Source organism: Heliangelus exortis, chromosome 14, assembly GCF_036169615.1.
Source record: "Heliangelus exortis chromosome 14, bHelExo1.hap1, whole genome shotgun sequence".
NCBI lineage: Eukaryota > Metazoa > Chordata > Aves > Apodiformes > Trochilidae > Heliangelus > Heliangelus exortis.
Window position 1 is genome coordinate 10,570,610 of NC_092435.1, and position 17,709 is coordinate 10,588,318.

The window sequence follows — 17,709 nt, forward strand, 5'->3', positions numbered from 1 at the left end:
TGCCACCTTATCACTTGGAACAAATAATTAAGCTATATAAACATACTTTGACAGCCATACAAAATGCATATATTCTGTGAGACTGTAATTTAAATGCTTAATGACACTGGTAAGGTTCAACCAGATATTTCCAAGCACATTAAAGTTCATCTGCTCTCTTTTTTAACTTCTCTTGCTTTAGCCCACAGTATTTCCAGATCTCCTTTCTGGCTTTGGTATCAGGAACTGACTGCTGCCCGTTCCTAGATATCCCCAGTGTGGATATTCCAGAGTTCAAATTTAGCTTGATATCAGCACAGGAAAGCAAATTTTCAGATTAACTGAATTAGCCTTTTTATTGACCAATCTTGAATCTGGGAGTTCTAGTGCTTTGAAGAACTACTTAGATTTACAGAATGATGACAAAATGGTGATAAATTAAATATTTATTTATTCATTGAATAGGATGAACTGGTAACCTCTGTATAGTGTAAATAAAATAAAAAGTGATTGTGAAATAAAAGTGTTAAAAAGTTATGTGCAAACTTCTGCCAGGGATCTCATGGACACAGTAAGGAGCATTTTTCAGTCTACCAGGGAAGTAAAGGAAACCTTTAAAATGAACACATTCCTTTAAAAATTAACAGCCAGAATATATATACATATGTATATATATACATATACCCAGAAAATACTCACAAACTGGGCATGTACAAAGAAGTTGTAGTTCTTCACTTAACTATATTGACATTATTTCTGTTTTTAAAATAATTTACACCACTCTGCTTCTACTTCAGTAGTTCTAAAAGGTACACTTTTTTAGGAAGAAGAAAAAATAAATAAAAAACAGATGATGAATGAAAATTAGGAAGGTAAAAGGCTGTTTTACAAACATGCCCCTCTATCCTGTAAAAGAAGACAGAGCAATAATAATGCTTGTAGATTATTTTAGCTACTGATAGAGGGCACTGAAAGAAGTAATCTAACCAAATAAAAATATGAATTGACATAATATACTGCATATAATGCACTAATAGCATGGGTTTAGGTCAATGTAAATCAAGATACAGCCAGATTATGCTACTTTTTTTTCTTTGGGTCTCCAATTCCTTAAGTTTTCCTCCACGTGTCTCTAGAAGCCAAGCAATAAAACCTGCAGCATTATCAGTCATCATCCAAGGTTCATCAGCTTAAGGTATTGGTACTAAAGAAGAGCACCAGAGTTTAGGAGAAATTTGGAAACAAGTAATTCTTTTCCCAAACTTCCTTAAATTTAGAGTGGCTTTTTTCTGTAGTTAATGAACAATCCAGTTTGTGCATGCTTGAGTGAGTGACAGTTGTGTAGCAGCAAACTCTGTATGACAACCATGCATAACTTCAGCAACACACAAACAGTTTCTTGGTGCCTGAACTAATGAGCCATTTAGTTGGGATAAATCAGGTTTTTCAATAGATGTTTCAAGCAGCTAATAGTCCCAATCCTGCTGTTGATCCTTATTCAAACTGGTTCTCAAATGGAATTCAAGTCTGTATCTGTGGAGTGAATAAAAGAATAATGAGATTTCACTTGTGGAGCCACTGCAGGATAGATACTAAATATTTTTTTTTTAATTCATCATAGTGAATATGAAGTATTTGCTGTTTGGTTTTGGAGGAAGAAATATTTGATCAAATTATCTGAGAGAAGCTACTGAGATAACTAGAAATTCCATTATTCTAATGCTGCTTCTTCCTGATTTTCTCTTGGGCTTCAGTGTTTCTAACAGGGAAAATAAAACCACATAGTTTATGGGGTTTTGCTAAGATTACTGGATTAAAAATAAAAACCAAACAAAAAAAACAAACCCCCACATTTTAATCAAGTTAGATATTAACTACACAGACTTTAGAATAATAAAGGTAGTTCTGTGACTATGTGAAAATCCAAGATAAAACTTACAAAGCCAAGCTCCATGTCTTAGAAGAGAGATGTTTTGGTTGAAATAAAAATAGGTAAGGTCACTCACCAAAAAAAAATTGGTAAAAGTGGAATCTTAAAGTTGATCTCTGTGTCTTTCTGAAGTGGTTTTGCTAAAAAATCTGTATGAATCATTTGGAATATGCAGGATTGTGAATTATTTTGTAAAACATAGAATACCAAATGCATTTAATAAAAGTTGTTTAAAAATTACTTTTAGTCTTGCCAGTGTGCATTTTTTAATGTCTCCTGTTAGTTCTAATTGATGAGACCTAGTTTAACAAAATATAGGGAAATTCTGCAATCAGGCCACAGGATGTGCAGTTTAATTATGTTGGTGTGCATTTCTATTTGTTTCTAATGTAGAGGATCTATTGGTAAAATGAATGCCCATTTTGTGGTCTGTTATGCAGAAAATGTTTAATCCAGTGTTTGATTTACTCTGTTAAATCTTCTTTATTGAATGTGCTTATTCATCCATGCAGAATTGGGTATGCTGCATTCTGTTACTATGACATTGCAATTAAATAGCTAAAGAGAAAAACATGGTAAGAAATTTTCTCAAGGTCCATGAAATTCTCATAAAAATTATTCATACTTACATATTTTACTTCTGCATTTGCTGCTGTTAAGCCTGTAAAGTGGAGAGAAAAAAATACTGTGTTACATGGGGTTGGCAAAGCGTGCAGTTTAAGATCCTGAATAAACATTTTTGTCAAATAAATAGTACTGAGAAGAATTTCTGGTCCAGTGGGTAATGACTGTCATCACAAAATAGGATTGCACTGATTGCATCTCATGAATGAAGCTCACAGGAGCTCACAGCACCAAACAACAGCAGTTTGTGGGGGGATAAATACTTCAGCACTTGAGAAACAGTGAGACATTGACAGTGAAAAAGCTCTATTCTAGTGCAGTCCTAGAATTATAGGAGATAATAACAAAAGGGTTTCACAGGGAAATTATATTTTCATGAATATGCCCTCAGTAAGAAAAGGATGTGCAAGGAGAATTTCTCTTATCCAATCTAACCAGTATAGTGATGCTTTGTTCCTCAGCTCCAGACATTTAGGTCAGGATTATCCAGCACTGTGAGAATTCTGGACCTAAACTTCTGTTGTTACAGGTTAAAAAGTAGAAATGAAAGCTGCAGGCAAAGAATTGCACTGTGGAAACTGCAGAATGGATTTTTGGGGGTGGCAGCTGAAAGCATAAATACAAAGAAAAATAAGATTAGATCTTTCTACTTTTATATCTGAACCCATAACTACTGATATTCTCTGTTATTTATTTCTTAGCATGGTAATCAATTAATGATGTTGAAATCTATCTATGTTTTGCTCTTGTGTTGTTTGATGCTTCCTGCTGGACTATTTTCTGTGCTTTAGCACTGGCAGGACCCAGGGGAAGGTGGCCTCTGGTTTCCATTAGTCTCTCTCTTGATGCTATTTTCACTTTCCTTTTGCTGTGTGAACAAGGAGCTTGTAATAAGGTGTTAACAGCCTGCTAGCTGGTTTATTGTTATTATTGATTTAAGGTGTTAAGACTTTAATAGAATCGTACACAATGAATAATATCAAGAGATTAGTTTAAAGCCATGTAAGCCATTAAATGCAAAATAAAAGGCAAAATTTGAGAGAAATTTCTAGTGGATTCTGGCAAAGGTGTTCTGTGTTAGGTTATTTTGCCTAGATTGCTGCATCTGCTTTTTCAAATAGGCCTTTTCATTCTTGCTATTCTTTCATCAGTCTGGTAACACAGGAGGGGCTACTCTGAAGCAGTAATTTTTGTGGTTTTCATCCCTGATTCCCCCTTAATTTATTTGCAAGGGGAAGGAAGAGGCAGAGGAAGCCTGTAGTGTGACTTAAGGCTTCAGAGGAAAAAAAAAAAAAAAAGGAGTTACTGTTAATTTATTAATTTTAGCTGAGAAAAATAGAGATTTTTTTTTAACTGCAAAGAACGAAGAACAACATATGATGGTTGTTAATTAAGGAGAGATATGGGATTAATTAGAAATAGATGAACTAATACACTGCCTTCTAAAAGCAGTATTCAACAGGGTGGGTAAAGGAATTATCACAGGTGGGCAGTAAAGGGGATTTTAAAAAATAATAAAATAAATAGTGTTCTCGATACATTAATAAATCAGCGATACATGAGATTGAACAACCAGGAGCAGTTTTGGAAACACTGCACATGCGAGAAGAAATAACAAAAGTTAAATCCATCGTGAGTTACTGAAAATCCGTTCATCCAAGAAACTTCAGCAGACTTGACAGGCGAATTGTACAGCAAATAGGGCTGTTCGCCTGGAAATATTTGGCATTTGGCGTCAAGAAGGCGAACGCAGCCGTATTGTTGAGTTCCAAAAGTTTTCTGACCGATGTGGGCGCCTCTCTGCATTCAGTGCCGTTGCCCACAGCATCCTTGGATCCCAGAAAAGGGTTTGATCTCCGGAAAAAGAGATGGGAAGAACCTGGGGGGGTGGCAAAGACTCTGGGTTCTGGGTCCCGCCGGCTGCCCCCGAGACACCGGTACCGGGCGCTCGGTCCTCCTGGGGCTCAGCACCCTCATCCTGACGAGCTCTGCATGGGATGTGCAGGATACCTGAGGCTCAGCACCTTCATCCTGACGAACTCTCCGGGTGCTGTCTGTCTCTCTGTCTGTCTGTCCGCCTGCGAAACCCGCTCGCCCCTCAGAGGGCCGGAGCCGGGATGGAGGAGGCGGCCCCGGGGGCTGTGAGGAGCGGGGCCGGGGCAGTGAAGGAGCGGCCACGGATCACAGCGGAACCAGGCTGGAGGCTCTCGCATGCTTCAGAGAGGGTTTGGGAAGGAGGGGATCCCTGTCAGTTCGCGGTGAGGACGAAGCCACCGCAGGAGGGGGAAGGCTCTGCGCGCCCTTAGCCGAAGGACTACATCTCCCAGCGGCCCCCGCGCCGGCGGCCGGAAGTTTCCGGGCACCGCGCCGCCATTTCCGGCAGCGCCGGTCAGCTGAGCTCGCCCCTCCCAAGATGGCGGACAACCTGCCCACAGAGTTCGATGTGGTGGTGATCGGAACCGGTATGAGCGGGCCGGGAAGGCGCTGCCGGGGCCGGGAAGGCGCTGCCGGGGCCGGGAAGATGCTGCCGGGGCCGGGGAGGCGCTGCCGGGGCAGGCAGTGAGGGAGGGACCGCGCGGGTGGTGTGAGGGAGATGGCGGGGAGAAGCGGGGCTGAGGTGGCGGCGCGTGAGGAAAGGGGGAGAGGGAAGGGGGCGGGGGCGGGCCCTGGCAGGCTGGCCGAGGGGTGCTGCTGAAAGTGTAAGGATCTGCTTGGAAATAGAGGTGGCACTGGGCTAGATGTGGTTTGGGGAGAGAAGGAGACAGAGGGGGGAGAGAGGAGGGAAGGATAGAGGGAGACAGGGAGGGAGACAGAGGAGGGAGAGGGGGAGATGGAAGGAGGGGGAGAGATATAGGGAAGGAGAGAGATGGAGAGAAGAAGAGAGGGAGATGGAGGGGGAAGGAAGGAGAGGGAGGGAAGGCAGGAGGGAGGAATATAGGGAGGAAAGGAAGGAGGGAGGGATGGGAGGGAGAGATATAGAGAGAGGGAAGGAGGTCTCCCTGGAGCCTGTCCCTGGTTGGGCTCCACCTTCCCTGCACACCTGAGATCTGGTGCTGTGGTACTTTCATAAAGTCTTGTCTGGCTCTGACAGCCTTAGAGCTTTTTCCTGAAACACCTGCCTGCTGGCTGAGTCTGCTTTTGTGCACTGAAAATAGTTCTGAAGAGATGAACTCGGGTTTGTTGCAGTCTGTGTGGAGTAGGCTGCTAATCTCTGTTTTCTATAGTTGTATCTGTAGTACAAGAGCTTTAAAATCTTGAAAGTTTTTTGTAATCTCTATTCAAGCTTACAAATAACCTTAAAAATTTATCTTTTTTATTTTTTTCTTTAAGTTCTCCTTAATTAAGTGTGTTTCTCAGTATATGAGCAAGGTTAAGGTTGTAAGGCTTAATGATTGCACATATCACAGACTTAGCTCTGCACTTTCTGGAACTGCCTGCAATCCCTATATCCTAAACAAGTTCCTGCTGTTACCTGTTCAGGTGAACAGTGATGGAGATCTTGAATGTTTCACTGAAACAAAGCACAACAGTGTGACTACAAGGCAAATTCTAAAATATTCCTTCAAAAGTAAGATGCTTGCTGTTTGTGTTTAAATACTGAAATATTCTCTTTTGTAGAACCCAGTGACAGTGTCTGCTTTGAAACTGGTCTTGATAAGCTCCCCACCTTAAATTCAGCATTGAGCTCTAGTCTTAAAATGTTCAAAATTTATTACTCTTTGTAGGTCCCAAATTTGCACTCAGATTTTGTTGCTTTTATGACAAGTTCCCTTGGTCAGCTCTGGATTTTGGTTGAAACTTGAAGGGAAGACACTTCTAAAAGCTGTGGTTTTCCATGTGAAATCAGGAACTATGTTTCTCGAGTTTGCTTGGCAAAATCTGCCCTTCAGGTTTAAGACTACTTTTCCTAGCAGTTTTTACTACAGTGACTGAATTTCTTAATGCAATTGCTCTTTGCAGTGTTTACCAGAAAAAAAAAAAAAACAAACCACAAAACCAATCCCCTTACACTGTGTGAAGAATTGCTGAAGAGACTTTGGATTTAGTTCTGGAGTTTGTGAGAGATTACAAAATCATATTGTCCCTATTGCTGACCATAACCCTACTAAAAATGCAAAAGCTCTTGAGCAAATAAAAAGATCCCTTCTTTGTTCTTAACCCTTGTAATGAATCTGACATTTCCGTTTGTGCTCAGGTTTGTGAGTATTTTGGGTGTATGAGAAGAATGATAAATAATGAAAGGCTAATGCACCAAATGGAAAGGGTGATCTAATAAAAATTGCACAATTTAGGTGAGTTTTCAGGATAATTCATCTTTTGCTGCAATGAGAAAAATAGCACTTACGAAGATGCAGCAGTGCTGTAGAAAATTAAAGGAGACTTAAAGGCTGATAAAATTATTGTGAGGGTGTGATTTAGCTACTAAAGAAGCTCATGAAAATATTGCCTCTTTAAAGGGACTATTAATTACATAAAGAACATTTCATCCACTGGATGAGTAAAAAAACTGCTGCCAATTTTTTCTTCTGGAGCTTTTATAGGTTTGTGCACCTCTGGGCACACTGTTGGGAGCATTCTCTGAAAACTGGCAGGTCCCCAGCAAAGGCACTGGTGGCTGAGCTGTCTGTGCCAGGGAGGGTTGGTCAGGCAGTGCCCAGCAAACCCAATTCCCTGCTTGGGAATGAGCTGGTAAAGTTGAGCTTTGGTGCTGGGGAAGGAATTTCTTTTGGCTAAGTTCTTACTCTGAAATATTGATGTATTTTGTCATGGTGGATTTGTATTAAAAAATGAGGTTTTGCCTACCTGCAGAGAGTGCTGCTCTGGCTAATTCCAAGATTTTCAGAGTTATGCTCTTTAGGAATTATTTTTTTCTTTTCCTTGCATTGCTTTTTACTAAAAATGTTTGTAAATAGTGATGAATGCTGCTGGCTGACTTGTAAAAAATCTGTATTAAATTACTCAGTGTGGAACATGATTCAGAGTAAAACTTTGATCTGTCTTTTCTTCTGGAAAATTACACCTGAGGGAATATTTTAGCCTTGTCTTTAACTCTGGTTTTTTTTGATGGTATGAGGTGTGGTGAGTGTACCTGTGGATATTTAATTGTAATATTTTAATAACTAGAATGTTTGTGTTAATAGGCTTGTAGCTGCATAGTAGTAATAGCATTCTTTTCTGCATGTGTGGTCTCTTTTTGGTCTTGTAGTTTGTGCATCAGTTAATCTTAGTAATTAATTAGTGGTAACATTAGATTTGAATTTGTTTTTATTATAAACTTTTATTTAAGGCTCATTTAACTGTTTCCCTGTAGTAAGCTTAATGAAAATGGAACCTTGCACTGCATTTTAGCCATCAGTGCTCCACTTAATGCTTATGTTCAATTACTTCATCAATATTTCTGAGGGAAAAGTAAATTCCCTTATTGAAAAAACTACTTTTCCTCAGCCCAGCTTAAACAGTTTCTTGCACTGGCAAGTTTAGAGGAAAATGGATGTTCCGTACAAAAATCCTTAATCCTGCTGGGTCCAGCAGCAAAAGCTTCACATGATCAGGGAATTTATGTCCATCCTTTTACAGGAAACTAGATTATCATATTATACAAATTTAGTGGGCATATCTTGAGGCTTTCTATGGCCACACCATATATATTGGTGCAGGCATTAAGATGGTGGTACTTATAATAATGAGAGGGAACATCAGGAGTTCTTTGGTAAATATCTCAAAAAATGGGCATCTCTGTGGGAGTGTCACTCAGAGCCAGGAGTGGAAGGCAGAGCTTTTGTCTCTAGGCTGTCCTCAGGTAGGAAAAGTCACAGGCAAGACATTCTGCAGTGCTGAATTTATGGCAGAAACCACTGCAAGTGCAAAAATTTGCGACATGGCTACACGTACTTGTAAGTGGTGTGGATAAGGATGCAGTGTTATCCATAGATGAGAATTTCTTCAGTTGTTTGGATTATATTCAGTCTTGAGTTCTTAAACTTCTCCTGACACTCTAGGCTTGTATTAACTGCTGGGGAAGTCGAAGAAGAAAGGATATGGCTCTTTAAAAGGTGGTTGTATTCACAAGTTTGTCTGCCAGTAATTCTAATTTTTTTCTAAAAAGGAGTTATTCTTTACAAAAGCAGTCACAGTAAATTTTCTAGTTGTATGCAATTTTCTTTCCATTCTGGTTTTCAGTGGTTATAAATAACACATGAAATGACTTTCAAGGTAGAAAGCAGGAATCCATTTTGAAATATTCTATAAAATAAAGAGTGATTTATGGTTTCATATGATTTTGGCTGAAAGCACTCGGGCTTTGCCAGGTCATCAAAGTCCTGTCAGGAGAATCTATTATTTATTGTTCGATATGCTGGGAGTGGTATAAGTACTTCAGGTTTATCTTATGTAAGTACAGTGTTAGGAAAATCACTTCCAAATACTAACACCACTTTTAAAATATACAATGAAAAAGTAGCCTAAATATTTTAGATGTGAATTATGAAGTTTACACTGGAGACTGATTTTAAATAATCAAACAAAACAAAAAAATAACAATTCCTAATGTTTTTGTTGTTGCAGGATATTTTCAGCATGTGCCTAAGTGTTTTCTGATACATCTCTGGGCTGATATTTTGGTTACATTATGTTATATAAGCACTTCAGTTTACAGCAGCAGCTATATTTTTACAACAAAAGCTAGATGGAAAACCAGCTGAAGCTGAATACTTTTTAATGTCAGTGCTCATTCCTGACTGACACAGTGCCACTGACTTATAATGTTGATGTCTGGAAGGAGGAAATAGACCCATATTATTATTCTCATTTGTAAGTCATTAATCCTCCATGTAAATATCCAACAAAATGCTCACTGACTCAGTTTTCTCCTCACACAGGCCCCCTGCCCTCCCATTTTTCAAAATTTTTTGTTTTGTTTTGTTTTTTTAGTATTCTCTATGTGTAATCATAGCTTTCTCTCAATTGCTTTTTTTTAACTTGACGAAAACTAAGGGGGTGTTTGCTGGTGTGCCTTCTATTCCAAATTGTCTTGTGTAGCAGAGGTGCTCTGTCACCCTTCTTGGAGACTTGGACTCCCCCTGATATCTCAGATAGAATTGTTTCTCAGATATTGTGAAATGTTCCTCACTGCTTTTGTAAGAAAACTCATTTTGTGAATCTTTTGTTGTCCTTCTCAGCCTGTTGGTGTTCTTTAGGCTTTCCAGACCATATTGCTGATCTTACAAAACAAGAGACCATAGCACTCTGTGATCCTGCTCTGAAAAATACAGAGTAGGTCATCTGCATATCAAGGTGAAAAACTCCTTTAGAAAATGTCTTAGCAAGGCAGTTTGAAATTCTCATCCGAGTCAGGAGTAATGAAAAAGACAGGTTTGTCTATCCCCAAGTAGAAAATGTCATTCTACTCTTTGCAGAGTGGCCATAAAGCTGGTAATTCAGTCCTGCTAAGAGAATTCATCTCTCTTGAAGTCACTGGTGCACTGAGGTTGTTCTAGAGCCAAGCAAAGCATTTTATAACAGCTTCTGTTGATACCCAGGTAACTGTGTGGAAGCTTAGGAGAAAAGTCTTTTAACCTCTTTATGAAGTGTATGAGCAAGCAGAGTGAGCAATCTTCCTTCAGGGAGGCAGAAAAAGAAGTGAAAATGTTGGAAGGCTCAGATAAAAATAAAACTTAATGTTTGTCTTACATTTATCTTTTAATAAATGTGCTTTGCTTTTTCTTCATCTGCAGCTATTGGTTGTAAACCAAAGTTTAGACTCATACCTGTAGTATGTGCTGGAGAGGTCTCTTTACAAACCCTCTGTATTTGGTACAAAAAGTCTTCTAGGTTTCACCTGTCATCTTCCTTAATAAGAGGTGTACTTATGTATATAATATTTGTTCCTATAAAAGTACACCAGTTTGGTGTCTCTTCAAAAATTAGCCTTCTGTTGGAAGATAACCTTCTAATAATGAAAAGTAAAGCAGCTCTTCCTTTCCAGTCAACACAATTCCTCCCATTGAGGCAATCTGCTTTTTCCCTGGCATTCAAAAAGTGTTCTGCCAAATGGGTAAAAAATGGGGTTTTTTATCTGTTACCTTGATTTGGTGTCTTAGACGTTGCTTGAGCAGAGTGTGTAGGTACAACAGAACTTTGCCAAATCCAGACAACGTGACTCATCCAGTGGTACAATTTTTATAGGAGTTTAATGAGCTAAACCTGTGTTGCATTCATGCTGTTGTCCAGCTCTTATCTATGTTCATTCTCCCAGGCTGTTATGATTTGCAGCCAAATTCAGAGTGCATTTTCTTACTGATTTATTTTCCTCTTCAGAGCACACTGCTTATTTTGAACATGATTTTTAGTAACATTCAATTTTTATTTGGAGAAAAAAATACCCATTTGTGTTTCTTTTCTAAATAATGTTTATTTGTACCAACAGTGCAATTACATGTCTTTCATTGCCATGTGCCTCTCATGGTACACAGATGACTATGGAATTGCTCATGTAGGAGAAAAATGTTTTTACTTGTGGCTCTTTCTTGGCCAGATTTCTTGCTTGCCTTAGTTGGGTGGTCATTTCTATGCCACTACCATAATTCTGTACTGCAGATGTATTTGCTGATACTATTCTGCAATATGAGCATTCATTAAATTAATGAAACCTTGTCTCAGTTTTCATTAGCTAGCTTTTACTTAAAATAGTCTATACCAGAAGTATTTCAACTTCATTTGCAATTCAACTATAAGATGCCTTTTAAGTTCTACCTATACCAAAAACATAGCATGAAGATTGTGAGCTTCTCCAGGCTTGGCTGTTGCTCTCTTAAAAGTTCAGATACCAACAAAATTTATTGCAGTTGGTCAACTGCCTGACTGCAGAAGATTGTTTTGAAATTGTCTGTGTTCCAGCATTTTTAATATATTCCCTTTCAGCAATTTATATTATGAAAAAGCCACTTGTGATTTATTTAGTAGACACAGTGAAGCAAATTAAACATTTAAACCATTTCAAGATGAAGCTTGGGTAATTCTGTAAAAGCTTATCAGCTGGATGACTGGGAAATAGTTTACAGTGAACAACTCGGGAACTAAGATGCTTCTATGCATAGGAAGCTGCTTCCTTTATAGATATATAAAGCCTTTATGCTTTACAGGCTTGGGGCAGTGCATGTGTCCATTTAGAGGCACTTGAAGAGGCATTGCCTCCCTGTAGCATCATGGATAGCTGCTGATCAGATGAGACACAATGTGGAAGCCTGATATTAATTTGTGATTACACAGAGGGGAATTGTAACGACTCATTCTTATGTAAAGCTTTTAAAACCAGTTGACTTTTAGAGCTGAAGAGTTTTCTAGTGTAGCAGTTACCTCTAGTATGAATTTTGCTGTGTTGGAACTAAAATAATTGGTATCTTTATAACTGTATAATGTTTAGGTAATTCCTCTCATACTTGCTTATTTACATGTAAAACACATTAATCATGACAATGAAAGTATGGCTGATTTTGCTTCATAGGGGAGATCCAAAAATTCACATAATTGGTATTATCTTGGTCAGAGGTTGCTGGGAACAACCAAATGTAGACTTCAAGGTCAGCCTGCAGCAGCCACATCTGTAAGATTTATTGAGATTAATCTGCCTCTTTTGCATCCAAGGAGGCTGTAATGGAGGTGATGTGTAGACAGCTGGCAGTGAAAACCAGTGCTGTCAGAAGTGAGCTGTCCTCTTCATCACCACATTGTCACCAACCCAGTGTTCAGGCTCTCTGCTTCTGCTTGCTTCGTTCTGGTGCTGCAGCTCTTTCTGATGTGGTCCTGGAATCTCTCGCAGCAGTTCCCAATGCATTGTACCAGAGGGCAGATCTCTTGATCATTCAGCAGTTTGTTCACGGATTTTGATAGCAGTACAATCTTAGATGATGATGATGATGATTATTTAATAATCTGAAAGGAAATGTAGATTCTCATTTGATCCAAGTTACTGGATCCAGACCATAACTCAACTGCTTGCTCAAAAACATTAAACATCAAGAGTGTCACAGGTTATAGTGTTAAATCCTTCATCCCTTAAACTGGCAAAAGAGAAACTGACTGTTCCCCAAGAGGCATGCGTGGCAGGGAGTGTTGGAACAATCATTCCTAAGAAAACGAGCTTGGAGATACCCAGCTTTATTTACTTATTAGGCATAAGTGAGACTTCAGAATCACTATTAGGGATACAGCTTTTCCCCTGCAATCAGTTGAATTCTGTAGTAAATCATTATCTTCAACCACACCATGAGTGAGGAACTTTGGAGCCTGCTCTGCCATGTTGCTGGGTTTTGAATGCATTTTGAAATTTGAATATAATCCATCCTAAGGGATTTTGACAAATCGAAGTTTGAAATAGGAAACTGCTTCCAAATAGGAACTATTTATTTAAAATAATGTATTTCTCTTCTACTGAACAGTCTGAAGGGGATGTATTTTGCATAGTTCTGGGAGTATTCTGTAGGAGATAGCTCAGCTTCAAGTACTGTGGTTAAATAAATTTCTACCATTTCTCCAAGGAGGTTCTTCCAAGCTAGGTTGGTTTCTCTTTTTTTTCTTACATTACTATTACATTGTTCTGTTTACCAGAGCCTTCTTTCTTGGAAGAGACTTTTGTAAAGTAGCCACCATGCCATCCAGATGACATGTAGCAGTAACTTGCATGTGACAAAGCTCCATGTTTTCCATGTGCTTTTATTTTTGCTGGAGAATCCAGAAGCTGGTTACAAGGCATGGTCTTATTTCTTTGGCTTCCCAAGATTTTGTCACGTAAGAATAAACGGTGTCTTGCTCCACCAAGTTGTAGCAAGAGCCTCTCCAAAAGCCAAAACCCATGGGCCTTGCCTTTCTTACACTTTCTCATTCTGTTACCAGTGGTTGCTCAGGGGCCACAGTATCTTGGAAGCAAAGGGTTGGTGAAGAAAATTGATGCCGGCTTTCAAGAGTGAGGAAGCTAATTCAGGGAACAATTTCATCCAAGGTTAATGGAAGAACAGACCTCCAACACAGTATCAATTGGATCAAGCTTGAAGCAATCTGTTATGCCCTAGTAGCTATAACTCCAGCCCTGGTCAGCCAGGCAGCACTTGGTGATGTTTTACAACACTTTCTCTGTGGCTTTTATCAATAAGGAAGAAGAAACAAGTTTCTCAATTCCATTCCCAGAGTAATATTCTCTGTGCCCAAATGAGGGCAAGAAAACCTTTTTCAGGAACTCCAAACAAAATAGTAGTTGTAGATTCCATTCCAGATAGTTTAGAGAGAGAGAGAAATGGCTCATGTGTACAGACACTTCCAGAGGACAGCTGGATGGGGAGCTGCTTTCACATAACAACACTGTGTGATGCACCCAGATCTTGTGGTGCTCCTGAAGCCTGTGCTGCAATTACCTTTTTTCTCCTTGTCTCTTTGTTCAGAATGGTTTGTGGTTTGAGTTCTTGCCTCAAAAAATTCAACTAAAAGCTCTCAACCTTTCTAGGCTTTGGAACAAGTGTCCCAGGAACTGTTCCCTCTAGAGATTAATTCCATGCTGAGTCTTTGCTTGATGTGAAAGGCCAGCAGTGCAAAAATCATTGTAATTTTTTCTGTTACGTCAATTCAGAAAAGGATTTTCTTTTTTTAATCCATCAAAATAGTAAGTGTTAAAAGCAGAAAATCTGTTGGGAAGTTGTAGCTTGCTTCCTGCATAATTTGTCATGCCTGTCTTAAACAGTGTTGATACAAACTGCTGTACTTTTGGGCTGGCACCACCATGGAACTGGTCTGCCAAAAACTGACTACTGCTTTGTGTGGAAGGAGGTCAGGCATGGTAAAAGATAAGGACAGAGAAGTTGAATCTCCATAGTTTGCTGGTTGTGTTTGCCTTTGCTGGCTTAAAGAGTTCATGAAACTATATTCTTGTGTATCTGAGTCCCCCAGGGTGTTTTCTAGATTGCATTTCAAGTTCTAGAATTAATTGAAATCAGCCATATAAAATTGCTTGTTCCTGTCTCTGGGAGTGCTAAACTGTACTTAATATCCCATCCAAGTCTCCCAGCTGCTTCCTCTAGGTAAGAAAAAACTGATACCTTGAAATTAGTAAATTGTTCAATAACCTTTAACATATTGTATTATGTGTTTTAAATGAATCATCAGGTTGGTAACATGCTGACTTTTTATTCATTTGTGAAGGCATAATCCTCTCTGAAGAAACAGACAACTGCAGGCCTGAAATTCTCCCAAAGGCTATGTTTGTGCCAAAGAAGTTTGTGCTCTCTCAGATCTGCTTTTTCCACTGTCACATCTGTCTCTCTTCAGTTATATAAATGCAGCTGCTTCTGGTACTGTAAATCAGAGCAGTGAAACACTCCTTGCACTTTGTTTAATCTCATCCCTTAATTGGATACATAGCCTAAGTGTCTCCTAATACCAGTCTCTTAGAATTTTAATCACTTTTACTGAATTACCTGCTTAAGCAGCCAGTGGATCATTTAAAAAGACATTTCAGCAAAGCTGGTCCAATACTGGATACTCCTTTTCTGAATCTAGTCAGAAAACCAAGTGATCTAACTCTGCCTGTAAAAATCTGGTGAGTGGGAGTGCAAGTTAAGAGAACAGCCTCATTTTTTTCATTAGACCCCCAATTGGTGTTGTGCAGTTCCAAGCAGGTGTTGCTGGTAGAGAAATATAACTAGCCTCTTTTTTTTTTTTTTTTTTTTAATATGCATCTTTTCTAAATGTGATTAAAACATACTGATTTGACAGAACATAATTGCATGTAATGAGAACCTTTGAGAGGGATATCACTTTAAGGACAACCATCCCAGGTTCATTCTGTCCCTAACACCACCCATAAATGTGAAGTGAAAGTACACCTGCAGGGGCAGCTTGTTTTTTCTGTTCTGTCCTGTACCTTCACACTTTCCAAGGCATCCTTGGAGAGTGTATGCAGCATTTACCACAAATTTCTTCATTTTAAAACACCATTTCAACAGATTGTTACAGAGACTTACATACTGCAGACACTTTTGAAGTGGAAAAAAGAAAAAAAAAAAAAAAAAGCCCTCAGATAATACCTGTCTGTATCAGGAGCAATAAAGTTACAGAGCATCCCATTAAATTTTAGGTATTGTGCTGGTAAGTGCTCAATCTGTTTATGATAATGAAGTGTCAGAGAAGTCACTGGTGACAAGCTTTAACTCAGAGGTAGTTGTATTTGCAAGTGATGTGCCATACAACTATTAGAAAAAAAAGTGTTGTATTCAGGAGGGTGAGAGGAAAATGCCAAGGACCAGGAAATAATGTTAATTAATTTAGTAGCATGAGAGTATTAAAAATTTCAGTGGCTCCCCAGGAAAACTTCCTTTTGCTTGAATGGCCTGTTTCTTACCACGTTCTAATTTTATTTTGTTTCTAAGTATATCTTCACCTACTAAGTTGTAAAACCTGCATGTGTCCTTTCAGGTTTGCCTGAATCCATTACTGCAGCAGCGTGTGCCAGAAGTGGCCAGCGAGTTCTTCATGTTGACTCGTAAGTTAAGCCAATCATTTTCATTTTCAGGAGTTAAACTGGCTAGAAATAAAAAAAAAAAAAAACTGGGAAGTGCAATAGGTGTTCTACCATAGTGGCAAAAAAAATGCTTAGGTACAAGTGAAGCAGAACTTGCTGAAGTTACTATAAAGACCTCATGCATAATGTATAAGGGTATGTTAATGTCAAACATTTTTGGTAATGTAACTCTTAAATTGGCTATTAGATTGCTAACCAAAATATTAAACCCCTTATTTTAGAGTAAGCAGATCTAGAACACATAAAATAGCTAGGTTTGGATTTTAAGACCAATGAATATATTGCTGGTAGGCAACTTAGATTTTGTTAAATGAACCACTTCTGTTACATCATTTTTTCATGTTCATTGGCTCTCAAAGTCTGTAATAACAGCTAACCACTGGCACTTGGATTTCTTTCATCTGTGCCTATTTTTAGCTATGACAAAGAGCTTCCCAGAAAACTCAGAGAAGCCAGCAGTCAGAACTGTGGGAATACAAATTTTGTTTATTACTGTTTCATTGAAATATGCTCATTTGCATTCACTGTCTTTTGTTTTTGTGATGAAAATGAAGGCTTCCACTTTTGATTCCTTTCTTCTGTGGAGTCATTTTCTGACTCTTAATGCCAGCTAAGGTCAGGGGAAGGTCTTCTTAACCAAGGTGTTCTTCACTCACATTAATAGGGGCCATTTTAATGGGTGTGTGTGCTCGCTGAATCATGGTTTAGAATCCATATCTTGGCAAAAAATAAAATAAAAAATAACTATGCTGTACAACACCTTCTCCATAAAAAGGGAGGCATTTCAAGGCATCTGCTTTTCGTTTCAGGTAGTACTCTTGCAAGGAAAAAAGCATTCTATCTGTCTAGTTTAATATACTCAATTCTGGATGGATTTTCAAATTTCATTTTACTGAGATAACAGCATAATTTATGAGTTTTCAACAGAAAAATCTGTTAATATTCAGAATATAATTTTTTAACAATATATATTGTTCCCTTCTTCAAGTATCACAAATTTAAATTTTTTTCAGAGTATAAGAAAGTAAGATCTGAGGATACTGAAATAATTGTTTGCGTTATATGTGCTACTTTGTTTAATCCTTTGTTCTCTACAAAAAAACTAAGTTAACTACAAGGTGTAGTTATCCTATGTGGATAAAGTTTATGTTTATAGTTTGCTTGCACTCATGACATCATTTTATTACTTTTAATCTCCAGTCATGTTTGCATTTTTCATAATATACTGCAGAGGTGATTATGGAAGATAGTTTTCAAGTGGCCTATTATAAAATACTAAGTTCTAAGTTTGATTTATAAACACTGTCCAAGCATTGCCATCAGCAGTAGCTAATCTTATTCAAAATAGTCACTTCACTGCAGTGTTGCCATAAATTCCTGGAGACGGATTTTAAACTAAAGTTAGCTTCTGCCAAATAGTAATTGAAGGAGCTTTATTTCTCTGTGCCAGCTATCTGTCTCAATAAATGTAAAATCTGGGGTTCTTTTCAGAGAGCTACATTTACTGTAGGTATTAATGAGCTGTTGACATGTGAAATTTCAAGGATATTTGTTAAGTGATTTAGAAAAGTAATTTGCAATTTAAAATGTGGAGATTGGCACTTAGTTTAAA

The 17,709-nt window shown here is 38.4% G+C and overlaps 1 protein-coding gene across 1 annotated transcript in view; it reads left to right on the forward strand.

The window, feature by feature from the left end:
• Positions 1-4,593: 4,593 nt before the first annotated feature.
• Positions 4,594-17,709, forward strand: part of CHM (CHM Rab escort protein) — a 54,680-nt gene continuing 41,564 nt past the window's right edge. Inside the window, exons 1-2 of the mRNA XM_071757471.1 lie at positions 4,594-4,995; positions 15,992-16,058. Of these exons, the coding sequence (XP_071613572.1) occupies positions 4,947-4,995; positions 15,992-16,058 (116 nt within the window). The 5' untranslated portion in view covers positions 4,594-4,946. The remainder of the gene's footprint in view (positions 4,996-15,991; positions 16,059-17,709) is intronic.